Here is a 14,940-nt window from a genome sequence, read left to right on the forward strand (position 1 = left end):
AAAATATTACAAAATGTATATTTAAAATGAAGCGAAATAATCCACAGATTTGTTAATTTAAAATAACTAACATGTTTTTTCAACTTTTTTGGGAGTAATGTCCCACAATCCATGTATGTGTACATCATGTTTATCATCGCTCTGATGCTCAAAAAATGTATGAATTTTTTAAAGTGGCAAATCAAACAAAACTACAAACGCTACCTTTTTACACCCATACAGGTTTCTATGAAAACGTAGAGGTTTTTACCAGAGGCACGTTTGTTGGCTCTGCACCTGTAGAAGCTATTCAAGGAAATTGATGGCATGCTGTTATGTCACGTGATTCAGTGCGGCAGAAGTTTAACCCTTAAATGACAGTCTAGAGTGTTGTGAACAGTATTCAGTTGGTTTAAATTAATTAAAATTATGCCTTAAGTATAGCGAAGCCAAAATACATGCATGTGTACACGGGATTGCACAAGGTTAAGTAAGTTCAGAATGGTCTACTACTGTAGTACTCATTCTCTCGTACTCACACTATAGTACTCCTATGCATGGAATACCCAGATGACCTACTACATTTGCCAAAGTGTGTAGTACACAACTAGAGCACACTGTGTGGAAGACTTTGTTGACTTGACATTCCATTTCAAGAGTTACCAATGATCCAGAAGTGATATAACATTTCTGTTCTGACTTTTAAAAGTTTTTTTACTTTTTTTCTTTACACTAAATTGGATTAAAATAGCAAAATTACCTTTTAACTGGACACCACTCATTGTATTAAACATGCACAGTTATGAGATCATATGGCAACAATGTTCAGTAGCTTAAATGTTTATCATACATATCATACGGTATACATACTGCATACTGTCTGTTCTGCGAGCACTTAACCAATCCACACTAATTGCACTTACTACTAATAATAATTAAATAATTAAAAAACTTTCCTTGTCTGTCTTTTTCTTCTGTACTAGCTTCTAGACTTGTCCAGCTACTCTGAAAACTTGAGACATTATATGACAAATTGCTTGCTCATTTGTAAGTCTCTTTGGGAGAAAGCATCTGCAAAGTGACTAAATGTGAATGTAAATATTGTGTAACATACTATTTATTAGTAGTAGGTGGTATACAGCATATACTATGCAGTAAGCAGTATGGTAGTTTTCCATTATGTACATATGTAACCATCGTCTTGAAAGTCTTATTAGTACAAAGAAGGCTCAACTTTGACAGATTAACTGCTTGAACTTTTGAGAATTCACATCTCTTTATTTATCTCTTTCTCTGTGTCTGTCATGTAGCTGGCAGGTGTAGGAAGAGGCAGGCAGCATGGCTGAACCCAGACGAGACAGCACCAGCAGCCTGCAACGCAAGAAGCCACCATGGCTTAAACTTGACATTCCCGCTGCTCAGGTGTCCCTGGATGAACCACCCACTTTTGTCCAGGTACGAGAGGTGTTGTCTCCCTCCTCTTCTTTTTATCTGTGACTCCATACTGTCCTTTTCCAGCCTAATCTGGTTTGCTGGTCTTTGCTGTTGGCTGGTATCTGGTCAGACTTATCTGGTTTGCTGTTTTTGAAGGGGTTTTGGGCATTTGTGAGCTGGTCAGGCTTGGAAACCATCTTAAAGACTGACAAACCACAGTTTTTCTTTTTTTTTATACTGATTGTAGTTCTGGTTTCCAATCCTGTCCATGTCCCTCTGTTGCAGCCAGTGAAGAGGCATGGATTCCATCGCAGTGTTAGTATGCCTGTGGAGACGTCCCATCTCCCCTCACCTCCCCGTGACCTCTTTGACCCTCGGCGAGCTGCTTTCCAGCGTCAGTCTTCAATCACTCAAACCATCAAGAGGTAAGGGAGGCATTACATCTGGTTTTTAGTGACCTGTATATACTCTTCCAAAAGTTTTAAAGGTCACATTTTTATGTCTGAGGTCAAACTCTGCCACTGTTCGAAAATCTATAGAACTGCCTACTGCCGGGGGCCTGGGTAGCTCAGCGAGTAGAGACGCTGACTACCACCCCTGGAGTTACGAGTTTGAATCCAGGGCGTGCTGAGTGATTCCAGCCAGGTCTCCTAAACAACCAATTTGGCCCAGTTGCTAGGGAGGGTAGAGTCACATGGGGTAACCTCCTCGTGGTCACTATAATGTGGTTCGTTCTCGGTGGGGCGCGTGGTGAGTTGTGTGTGGATGCCGCGGAGAATAGCGTGAAGCCTCCACACGCGCTATGTCTCCGCGGTAATGCGCTCAACAAGCCACGTCATAAGATTGACGGACTGATGGTCTCAGATGCGGAGGCAACTGAGATTCGTCCTCCGCCACCCGGATTGAGGCGAGTCATTATGCCACCACGAGGACTTAGAGCGCATTGGGAATTGGGCATTCCAAATTGGGGAGAAAAAGGGGAGAAAATCACAAAAATAAAAAAAAGAACTGCCTACTTACCGGCAGTTTAAGGCATCATAGTGAATGCTGTTCCAAATGTGAACGCTGTTCCAAAAGGTAGCTGCATTCTAAGATATCTGTTTTTTGCCAAATTTTAAATCTGTTCCATCTAAGATACGAAGTACGAAGAGAAATGTACATTTTATAAATACAATTAGTTCAATACTAAAAATATTGACCAAAAAAATTCAAATCTAATTACTAATTTAATTACAAATTAACTGTTTTACCTAATGTTTGTGTGTGCAGTGTATTTTTATTTTTATCGGAGTATTGCATTGTTAGCTTTGCATTGTTTGCCAAACTTTATTGAAAAAAACTTGTCGAGTCTCCCATGCATGTGGAGGAGCGTTGCTTGTATGATGCACAGAATTGCTGCCTATGTAGAGCATTCCAATTCTATAATTTACAAGGTTCAATTTAGATAACGCAACTGTATATGTTGGTAGGAATCAGAAAGGCAGCTTGCTAGGTTTTAACTCGGAGCCATATATCTACAACAAAATCCAAATTTATAAGAGTTTATACCTTGGTGAAATACCTTACAAGAGGTTTACTTGTTGAAATGTGCATAGATTTAGCCAATGATCTTACATGCTTTGCTTCTATCAGTGATTTGTGTGTATTTTGATTCTGTAGTATTAGAGAACACTGTAGCACATTTTTTTGCTGCAAGCTGATATTACTACCAGTCTCTCTTATGATTTGTTTGTTGAGATTGTTTTGGCTTGAGATGTAATAGGAATGTGCATGTGATTCCCTGTGCTAGATGGTTTGAAACTCCTCATTCCATGGCTCTATTCTTCATGATAAACCAAATGTGAAATGAACCAGTATCTGTGTGCCTGCTGTTTACATGGTTTCTGTGGGGACGGTGATTTATTTATTTTTTTCATCATCTTTTTATGTTTATTTCTGCTGTGTGTGTGTGTGTGTGTGTGTGTGTGAGAGAGAGAGAGAGAGAGAGAGAGAGAGAGAGAGACTAGCACATGTCACAAGCATTTTCTCACTCATGTGCTGCTCATTATCTCTGCACACTATTTCAGCCTTTTGGGTTCCAGAAGTATTTTTCCCATACATTTTTTGCATAGTCTTTTCATAAAATCCTCCATAAAAGGTTTGTTATCCATGAACTAAAGCAACCAGCTCTGAGGTGAATCATAACATTACAAACTTTGTTTTGAGACAATAAAGTATTTGAAAATCAAACAAAAAGAAAAACTTTAATAAAAAACGATGGAAATATGTAAACTATTGGTTTTAGGTTGATGATTAATTCAACGGTCCGTCGTCAATTATTCCTTACATATTGAAAAATAATGCACACCCGAGGTGGTAATGCGGTCATGACACGCAGCCTCGGGTGTGCATTATTTTTCAATAATTCAACGGGCCGGCGTCAATTATTCTGCTTATACCATGGTTACCACACCTTAATATATCATTCAGGGTTTTATCTCAAGAAATGTTCTGGTTTTCGTCCCTAAAACACTCTTGTGAGTGGAACTACTTTCTTCTGCCATGGATTTAGCATCTTGCTTCAATACAGCTTAAGCCTTCATAGCTAAAACGTCACATTTTAGAACTGGCAATGGAGGATTGTGAGGCTTGCGCTGCTTTACTCGAGGACTTACTGGAGTAATAAGGTAGTGCGTTTGTGCATGTGTGTGTGAGTTTGTGTTTGAGGGATTGTAAGAGGGAAACTCAGAAACTGAGAGATCGCTTCTGGGATTAACTCTTTTGTTGCAGCTCTCGTCAGAAGTAACATTGCTTAAAAATCGCCAAGATGTAAGTTTAAGCACTTCTCAGCAGCAGTGAGTGTCGCCATATTTCCGATGCAAACCTTAACAACTGTTTTCAACCTTACTGAGTGAGATGCAGGTGTGCGCTGACATGACGGCACTGTTTTTCGCTCACATATATGTGTGTGTGGGAGTGTGTGTGTGAGGGGGAGAGGGGCATGAGGGTGTTTCCCACAGACATTTCAGATATTATAGAAACTGTTGTAAATGATCAAGTGTATCTACATACAGCTTAAGCCTCCGTTGCTTGTTCAAAAAGGTCACTTTAGAACTAGCAAAGGAGGATGTACTGCTTTTCGGCATTGCAGTTACAAGGTAGTATGTGTGTGTGCGTGTGCGTGCATGCGCGTGCTTCTGTATGTGTGTGAGCGTGTGTAAGTGCGGGGGAGGCGATGGTGCTTTTCAACTGAAATTGAAATAAATGTAGGATATTATAGACATTGTCATTCTTATCCGATGTACTTAACCAATGGCTTTGTTTTAACTGGATATTTTGTTGTGGTAGCCTGTAGGGCTGTAGTATATCACAGGTCTGTTAAATGCTTGATTCTGATTGGTTGATGGGTGTTCTAAGATGAGCATTTTTATTTATTTTTTATCCCCTTTTCTCCCAGTTTTGAATGCCCAATTCCCACTACTTGGTAGGTCCTCGTGGTGGCGCAGTGACTCACCTCAATCTGGGTGGCGGAGGACAAGTCTCAGTTGCCTCCGCTTCTGAGACAGTCAATCCGTGCATCTTATAACGTGGCTCACTGTGCATGACACCATGGTGACTCACAGCATGTGGTGGCTCATGCTGCCCCATTGAGAGCAAGAACCCCTAATCGCGACCACGAGGAGGTTACCCCATGTGACTCTACCCTCCCTAGCAACCAGACCAGTTTGGTTGCTTAGGAGACCTGGCTGAAGTCACTCTGCATGCCCTGGATTCGAACTCGCGACTCCACTGGTGGTAGTCGGCGTCAATACTCACTGAGCTACCCAGGCCCCCTAAGGTGAGCAATTATTTTTAAAATAAAAGCACGACTATGAAGTAGTTCCAGGTCTTGACCGGATAACTGTTCTATGTCACTTCGCCAAATTATTTAAGTTACACTATATTGCCAAAAGTATTCGCTCACCCATCCAAATAATTGAATTCAGGTGTTCCAATCACTTCCATGGCCACAGGTGTATAAAATGAAGCACCTAGGCATGCAGACTGCTTCTACAAACATTTGTGAAAGAATGAGCCACTCTCAGGAGCTCAGTGAATTCCAGCGTGGTACTGTAATAGGATGCCACCTGTGCAACAAGTCCATTCGTGAAATTTCCTCGCTACTAAATATTCCACAGTCAACTGTCAGTGGTATTATAACAAAGTGGAAGCGATTGGGAATGACAGCAACTCAGCCACGAAGTGGTAGGCCACGTAAAATGACAGAGCGGGGTCGCCAGCTTTCTGCAGTCAGTCGCTACAGACCTCCAAAGTTCATGTGGCCTTCAGATTAGCTCAAGAACAGTGTGTAGAGAGCTTCATGGAATGGGTTTCCATGGCCAAGCAGCTGCATCCAAGCCATACATCACCAAGTGCAATGCAAAGCGTCGGATGCAGTGGTGTAAAGCATGCCACCACTGGACTCTAGAGCAGTGGAGACGCGTTCTCTGGAGTGACGAATCACGCTTCTCCATCTGGCAATCTGATGGACGAGTCTGGGTTTGGCGGTTGCCAGGAGAACGGTACTTGTCTGACTGCATTGTGCCAACTGTGAAGTTTGGTGGAGGGGGGATTATGGTGTGGGGTTGTTTTTCAGGAGCTGGGCTTGGCCCCTTAGTTCCAGTGAAAGGAACTCTGAATGCTTCAGCATACCAAGAGATTTTGGACAATTCCATGCTCCCAACATTGTGGGAACAGTTTGGGGATGGCCCCTTCCTGTTCCAACATGACTGTGCACCAGTGCACAAAGCAAGGTCCATAAAGACATGGATGAGCGAGTTTGGTGTGGAAGAACTTGACTGGCCTGCACAGAGTCCTGACCTCAACCCGATAGAGCACCTTTGGGATGAATTAGAGCGAAGACTGCGAGCCAGGCCTTCTCGTCCAACATCAGTGTCTGACCTCATAAATGCGCTTCTGGAAGAATGGTCAAAAATTCCCATAAACACACTCCTAAACCTTGTGGAAAGCCTTCCCAGAAGAGTTGAAGCTGTTATAGCTGCAAAGGGTGGGCCGATGTCATATTAAACCCTATGGATTAAGAATGGGATGTCACTTAAGTTCATATGCGTCTAAAGGCAGATGAGCGAATACTTTTGGCAATATAGTGTATTTCAATGAGCCCTACAGGCTACCACAACAAAATCCTTTGTTACTAGTTTTAAAGTGATGTTTTCAAACTAGCAACAAAGGCTTGAGCTGTATCAAAGTTAGATACACTTGATCAATACAACAGTTTCTATTTCATCTGAAATGTCTGTGCGAAACCACTTCCCCTCCCCCTCTGTTACGGTTCGTTTCCACTGGTGCGTTTTGAGTGAAGCTGAGCGAGTGTTTTCAGTTCATTCCTATGGAAGTCGAGCGCCATGCTCTCGAGGTGGATTGTAGGATTGACAGTGGTGCGGAGCAAGCATTAAGGGTCGGTCGAGAGCATCAAAATAGTTGAAATTCCTCTGCTTTATGCAAATGAGGGACAAAAAAGCCAGGCACCAGGCAATGACTGTGAGCTGAAAGTAGTGACGTCTCTCGTAAGCACTTCAACATATGAGGATAATGCTGAAGTTTCTGCTGGATTCAGTGCTTTAATCAACAACAGACTTCAAATAATGATTGCACACATACATTGGGACAATACTGTGGCTTGGTGAGCAAAAGTGAGACTCCAAACAGACTTGACAATTGAAGACTCCACTGCGCATCGTGACTGCATTACCACCTCAGGTGTGCATTATTTTTAAATAATTCAACGGTCCAGAGGGGGTCACGTGATGCCATGCGAGGTTCGGGCATGTGAACGGCGAGCTCTGCGCACTTTGCTAATTTTAACACTATTAATGACATAAACTGGTGAGATTCGATACATTCTGTTCCATAACTGTTCTAGGAGGACAATATATCAAAGAATTCAAAAACCTTAGGCTCTGGAGACATTAAAAGACACTTACTTGCTCAAGCTGATACCCCTGAGAAGGCCCCGAACCCGAGAGCCGATTTGGTCGGAGAAATGAGGGAGGTTCGGCGGGAAATGTTGAACATGTCGGCAATGCTGACGAAGGTCATTGCTGACTTGGAAGATCTTGCTGTAATACATCGATCGATCACTGCCATGGAGACGAAATTCACTAAGGTGGTTACAAGAGTGGGGGATGTCGATAAAGGGATCGATTATCTGGGTCATCGGAGAGGGACTTAACTGTTAATCCGCTAGCGACCAATGTGGATTTGGAGCGTGTCTGGGAGAAATTGGAGGACATGGAGAACCGTAGCCGGCGGGAATAACGTCCAAATCATCGGAATACCTGAAGCCGAAGAGGGTCAGGATATGGTAAAATTCCTGTACGGGCTCTTTCCGAATCTGCTTGACATAACAGGCCATAAGCTGGAAATCAAGCAAGCTCAAAGAGTTCCGGCTCGGCGATCCGCTGAGGGAGAAAGGCCCTTATGAATTCAGGCCAAATTTCTGAGATCATCCGATAAAGATCTTGTGTTGTGCGAGGCAAGGAGTAAAGGAAGGCTTTTTTGTAAAAACCACAGCATTTCTTTGTTCCCAGACTTCGTGAATTGGATGAGAGAGAAACGTGATCGATTCAAGGAACGCAGGAAACTCTTACATCAAAGGAAAGCCGCTTTTGCACTGATGTTCCCAGTCAAATTGAGAATAGATGCTAAGGATGGCTGTAAAACATTCACATGTCCCCAGCAAGCAATGTCCTTCATAAAGTCAGTGGAGAAAGCTATTTTGAGTACCAACTCGTGTTGTAGCCGAAAGGACCAACTCACTGAACATTCAGTTGACTGTTCGAGGAAACTGAGCACCTTTTTTGTTTTTTTTTGAGCTGGTTCTTCCTAACACTCCTTCAGGACTATTTGTGGATAAATCTGCATGTTCTTTGTGCTGATGCCTCCTATTGGCTGGAGTTTGTTTTTTGGAGTATTTCTTGCAAGACATTGGAGTGATTAGGTCATTTGTTGCACTCAGGTAGCAGCCGAATAGGCCAGCTCATTGAACATTTGTTTGACTGTCCGAGGAAACTGAGCACCCTTTTTTTTTTTTTTGCTGGTTCTGCTTAGCGGCTGGAGTTTGTTTTGTGGAATAACACACCTTTGGGACAGTTATGTGGATGAATCTACACGTTCATGTATTTATTCCACCTATTGGCTCGAGTTTGTCTTATAGATTATCTTTGTTGTGTAACTCTGTCTCACAAAATTTGTATAGAAACACCGGACTTGAGCAATCCGACGGCAAAGTTGTCACAGGGGCTCTCGTAGGCATGCTTGGACTGTTTGAGTTTATAGGGATGGATGCCAGTTGGCGCTGTTGTGCACAGGGTTAATGTGCATGTTTTTCTTTTTTCTGTTTGTTTGGTTCGGGGTTTGATTGTTGCACTAATGTTGGAATGTGGTTTTTGACACACAATCTGTTTTTTCTGAGTGGATTGTCTCACTCCACATGGAATGTGAATGGGTTGGGTCACCCCGTAAAAAGAAGGAAGGTTATTTCTCTTCTTAAGCATAAGAAATATGATATAGTGTTTCTTCAAGAAACGCATCTTTCCCCGCAGGAAGCTGAAAAATGCTGGAAGATTTGGGGTGGACATGTTTTCTTTAGTGCTGGCTCAAGTAAGAGCAGGGGAGTCATTACACTGATAAGTAAGCATCTACAATTCAAATGTCTCAAACAGATTAAAGATAAATTATGAAGAGTCATTATTGTTTTAGCAGAAATTAAAGTCTTATTTTGGCTAATATCTACACACCTAACGTTGATGATCAGGGCTTTTTTATAGATCTTGAAGGGATGTTGCAAGCCGCTGGCACCCCTCATGATATAATATTGGGAGGAGACTTTAATCTTTTGATGGACTCAGTCTTTGATCATAGTGAAGCAAAAGTGTGCAAGCCCCCTAGAACAACATTGATGCTTCACAGGATGTGTAAAAATCTTGGACTTACAGATATTTGGAGACTTTTGAACCCATCTGGTAGGGACTATACATTTTTTTCATCAGTCCATAAGATTTATTCAGTCCATAAGATTTATTCTAGAATAGATTTTTTTATATATCTAAGTCCGTCATTTCATCTGTTGTTGATTGCTCAGTTGGAAACATTTTAGTCTCAGATCACAGTTTAGAGGTATTGCCACATATGGAGAAAAATAAATCATATAGTTGGCACTTTAATATATCCCTTTAGCAAAATCCTGAATTCCAACAAATGTTAAAGGCTGAAATCAATGTTTATATGGAGACCAACTGGTCCTCAGTATCCTCTGTGGGTGTGGCTTGGGAGGCACTTAAGGTGGTTCTTAGGAGCCGGATCATACAGTATGCCTTATTCACCAAGAAATCCAAAGCATGAGAACTCGGGAGTTGCAAGGGAATATTAAAAGTGCCGATTCAGAGCTGAAGCGCCGAATGTCATCTGATGGCCTCAGAGAATTGACCCGGTTAAATACAGATATAATACTATTTTGTCGTGGAAGGTGGACTTTTGGCTATTCAGGGCAAGACAGTCATACTTTGAGTTGGGGGATAAGGCAGGAAAATTTCTGGCTAGGTATATAAAACAGAGAGATTCTTTTTCTACCATTCCCACAGTGAAATCTGCTGGTGGTGAAATATTTACCTCAGCCATTGATATTAATAATGCTTTTAAAGAATTCTATCTTGATCTCTATAGTTCCACGTCTTCGTCTACTGATGAGGATATTAGAAACTTTGTGGAACCATTAGAACTTCCTAAACTGATGGCTGAGCAAAAAAATTCTCTTCTAAGATAACCTTGGAGGTGCTTGGCGAGGTAATTAAGGCCTTGCCTACAGGCAAGACTCCGGGGCCAGATGGCTTTGCCGCTGAGTTTTTTAGATCTTATGATATAGATTTGGCTCCACTTTTGCTAGAAGTTTATATGGAATCATTAAAGAATGGAAAACTTCCACCAACCATGACGCAAGCCCTGATCAGTCTGATTCTTAAAAAGGACAAAGATCCAAGTGAATGTAAGAGTTACCGTCCAATTTCTTTGATCCAGCTAAAATATTGTCCAAAATTTTGGCTAACCAATTAAGTTATGACATCTCTTATACATATAGATCAGGTGGGGTTTATTCGGGGCCGTAGCTCTTCTGATAACATTAGGCGTTTCATCAATATTATGTGGTCAATGGCGAATGATCAGACTCCGGTCGCTGCCATCTCAATTGACACCGAAAAGGCATTTGATATGGTAGAATGGGATTATCTTTTTAAGATTTTGGAAATGTGCAGGTTCGGGAATACTTTTATTGGTTGGATTAAGTTACTTTATAGACACCCGGTAGCAGCTGTACAAACGAATGGATTAATTTCAGATTATTTTACTCTGGATAGGGGCACCCGGCAGGGTTGCCCTCTTTCCCCATTATTGTTCTGTCTTGCCCTGGAACCATTAGCAGCCATGATAAGAAAGGAGGATTATTTTCCAAGGGTGTTGGCGGGAGGTGTGGTGCATAAACTTTTGCTTTACGTGTATGATATTTTATTATTCGTCTCCGACCATACTAGATCCTTGCCTCCACAGAATTATTCATTCCTTTTCTAAGCTCTCGGGATACAGATTTAATTGGTCTAAATCTGAAGCTTTGGCTCTGACAGCATACTGCCCAGTAACGGCTTTTCAGCCGGGCGCCTTCCAGTGGCCCAAACAGGGCATTAAGTATTTGGGTATTTTATTCCCAGCAAATTTGTATGATTTATTTAGTCAATTTTGACCCTTTAATAAAAAGCTTTTCAAGCGATATGGGCAGGTGGGCTTCATTACATTTATCTATGATTGGGAAGGTTAGTGTTATTAAAATGAATTTTATTCCAAAATTCATCTACCTGCTACAGTCTCTCCCTATAGATGTCCTCCTCTCTTATTTCAAGCAATTTGATAGGAAAAGAACATCATTTGGAATGGTAAACATCCCAGATTACATTTCAGTAAGATGCATAGGCCGATTGACAAAGATGGGCTAGGCCTACCCAAGATTTTGTTTTATTATTATGCATTCAGTCTCAGCTGAGAAAGCCCCTCTCTGGTTTTGTATTGAACAAGAGGTTCTTGCCCCTATTTCGCCATCGAGCATATGGCTAAATCCAAAATTATGTATTAATAAATCCTCTTTCTGTTGGACAGAGTGGATTGTGAGGGAGGTTAATACGCTCGGTGACCTATATGAGAGTGGAGTGTTGAGATCATTTTGGGATTCCCAGATCTCAGTTCTTTAGGTATTTACAGCTGTGCCACCTGCTCTGTACTATTTTTGGGAGTAGCATACACCCCCCTAAAGTGGCAGATACTCTGGGAGTGGTGATTACTGCTTTTGGAAAAGGTCATGAGGCATCAGTGTATTACTCCCTGCTAATTCAGAGCCTGGGGGATGGACAGATTATGGGAGAAAGGTTTAAACTTGGTATTGGAGGAGGGAGTGTGGGCTAGGACTCTAAAAAACATCAAGTCTGTATCTAGAGATGCAAGGGTGTGCCTTATGCAATTCAAGATTCTATTGGACCCCCTCCTAGATTGTATAGGCTTGGTCTTAAAGACACCACCTGCTGGTGATGCCAGTCAGAAGATGGAGACACAACCCATGTTTTTTGGTGGTGTGTTAAGATCCAAGAATTTTGGTTGAAGGTTCAAAGTTTATGTGTGACGTATTGGGCACTCAAATTTCACGGTGAGTTGCGTGAAGTGTCCCAATCTAAGGGGGAGAGATTGAAACTGCACCCGGTTGATGTACACTATGTCACGGGGACGCTCATCCCTCAAGTGCGCGCACTTAATGCAGCTAGATTATAACGTGATGGCTCGTGACTTATTGAATCATAATATATGTCACTGTGCATTTCTTATCGTGAAGAAAATTGGCAAAACGCAGCTTTATTAATAAGAGAGAGTTTGTTTTTTTGTGAGTTAAAGATGGATTGAAGTGAACAGAAAGGTGAGAGAGTGTAGTCTTCGCCCCATTATACACTGCAACAAAATACATTTTTTATTTGTTTTTGTTTTGGCTTGTTTCGCAATATAAATATCTAAAACTCCTTTAAAACAACGTACATTTACTTTAGCAGCTATACTGCAGAAGAATTTGTAATTTTTTTATCTGAGAATGTTGAATATAATATTAAAAATACAAATATTTTAAAATATCTAAAAATCCTTTAAAAAAAAAAAAAGATGCATTCACCTGAGAAGCAGCAAATAAGATATTTAGACTTGCTTTTAGAGAATAGATCTTGAATATAAGTATATTTGTCTTTACTGCACTCGCAGAAGTATAACCAAGTGAAAAAATACACGTATATACAAAATACACTTATATATAAGATACATTCTCTTAAAGCAAGTCTAAATATCTTATATGTTGCTTCAAGTAAATGTATCTTGTTTTAAGGATTTTTAGACAATTTTAAATGGGAAAAAAAGACAAAAACACTTGATAACAATAGGATTATTTTTTGTAGTGAAATGTTTACTGAATTAAAGTATTTTTTCCCTTTAATTCAGTGAATGTCATTTAGAGGTATTTTTAAAAGATTATTTTGTCCTCTTTATTGTTAGCAAGCATGTTTAATACAACCTTTTAAGTCAGGGCACAAGCTGAATAGTCGGTTTAGAGCTAATGATTAATTGTTGCAGTAATCGCACGAATAGTTGAATAATCATTCTAATAATCGTTAGATTAGTCGATTATCAAAATAATCATTAGTTGCAGCCCTGCTTGACAGCTTCGGTCCCTTTTAAGTTTCATTATGTTGAAAAGAGTGGTCAGTACAATCTATATAAATTATACTTTGGAAATTCATACAGGTTTGGAATACATGAAGGTGAGTAAATTATGACAATTTTTTTTTTTTTTTTACGATCTATCTCTTTCGGCCCTTAGAGTTACATACTCTAATTAAGATGCCCATTGTAGACTGATAACCCTCTGGCTGGAATACTCTGCTTGTTCTAATCTTGTTTTCTAGCTCTGTTGATCTGTCTTTCAGCTGTTCTCACCCTCCTTTAATCTTTTCTTTTTCTCTTTTCCTTTACTTTCTTTGTCTTGTTCTTCCTCTTCTCCCACCCTCTGTCCTCTTGCCTGTCCACAGCAGCAGGAGGGTGCACTTTGAGAGGATTAACACTGTGCCCATTAAGGGTCACCGCGCAGGGCGCAACGGGTTCAGAAGGCATCAGTCCCTGTCCAGAACCCTGCTCAGGTACAGACTGCAGGAGGCCTGGCGAGGGAGCTCGCACACACAGGACACATAAGGCGAGGGAATATAATTGTAACATCACAGAATGATACTCAGTCAGGTTAGCTGTTAAGAGTTGTAGTAGAAGAAGTTGTCATTTAGGACCCAAAGGGGACCTCAGCACTCTTCCAAAGAGGCCTCGAAATAATTTAAAATGAACCTTGGATTTAAAAAGTTTGAGAACAACTGATTTAGAACATGGTCTTTTGGTCAATAGCCACTTACATTTCACTTATTACAGCAGGGTTAATATGGACACGGTCACCTGGAAATATCAGGGAATTTTAAAATTGTTGATTTCCAGGTGTAGAAAAGTCATGGAAATGTATCAAATCTTTAAAATCTGCTTATCCAGAATGGAACGAATAATGGAAAAATCAGTTTTTGTATAACTTTTGAGTTTGCATTGGGTTCGGGTTTGTAATTTATACAAAAAGAAAAAATTTCACATCCAAGTGTTAAATATGGGACAATAGGCATTCAGTATGAGACATCTTCATTTCAGCAAAAATATAAAGAAGGCTATAGCTGCAGGCAGATCTCCAAAATGGGGCGGGAGCTCCAAACCGCTAGTTAAGACATAGGGAGTCGTGAGTGGAAGTGACGCCCCCTTTTGGAGTTGGCACAACCCCCTTTTGGGGTAGCTACATCCCTTCTGTAGTAATCCTGCACCCATTTGGAGATCTCCAGCCTGCAGCTATACCCAATTTAAAATAGGGGACGTCTCCTCTAATATGGGACAGCTGGCAACCCTAATTTCACCATACCACAGTTAAAGACCGGCCAAATGAAACTTTTTGTAGCGTTCTACCTCAGTGCATGATAGATAGGGACAAGGATGTAACCAAATATTCAAGATTGGGGTTACCAAAGTTGAAGTTTAAGAACTGGCCATTGCAAAACCCATGTTGATCGACTGCACTATACTGAACATTAAAGGCAATGTTTAATATCTACATGGTGATTACAGCCCTGGTATGGGATGATTTTGCGGCATTGTCCAAAATCATTGAATATTTTTCAAATGTTTACTTTTCCCGTGGTTTGAATTCAGTTGTCATACTTTACATAACTCCAATCTTCAGTCTTTTGAAAGAGACAAATAAGGATTCTTATCAAGACTGTTGCAAAATGACAGGCTTTCACTGTCTCTGACCATTAAAACTAAAAATATTCAGCTCAGCTCATTGTAGCCATTCTTCTCAACTGAACTGAGCTTGTTATCACAGAAACATTCCAAGCC

General features: G+C 40.8%; 1 protein-coding gene across 2 annotated transcripts in view; it reads left to right on the forward strand.

The window, feature by feature from the left end:
* The window catches only part of LOC127452093 (inactive rhomboid protein 1), a 90,827-nt gene that overhangs the window by 54,146 nt on the left and 21,741 nt on the right, over positions 1 to 14,940 (forward strand). The window contains exons 2-4 of one of the 2 annotated variants that reach the window (XM_051717278.1): positions 1,290 to 1,434; positions 1,699 to 1,838; positions 13,554 to 13,661. In XM_051717278.1, the coding sequence (XP_051573238.1) occupies positions 1,318 to 1,434; positions 1,699 to 1,838; positions 13,554 to 13,661 (365 nt within the window). In that variant the 5' untranslated portion in view covers positions 1,290 to 1,317. The remainder of the gene's footprint in view (positions 1 to 1,289; positions 1,435 to 1,698; positions 1,839 to 13,553; positions 13,662 to 14,940) is intronic. The other variant, XM_051717281.1, reaches the window with a different exon arrangement.

The sequence above is a fragment of the Myxocyprinus asiaticus genome, chromosome 14 (assembly GCF_019703515.2).
Source record: "Myxocyprinus asiaticus isolate MX2 ecotype Aquarium Trade chromosome 14, UBuf_Myxa_2, whole genome shotgun sequence".
Taxonomy (NCBI): Eukaryota; Metazoa; Chordata; class Actinopteri; order Cypriniformes; family Catostomidae; genus Myxocyprinus; species Myxocyprinus asiaticus.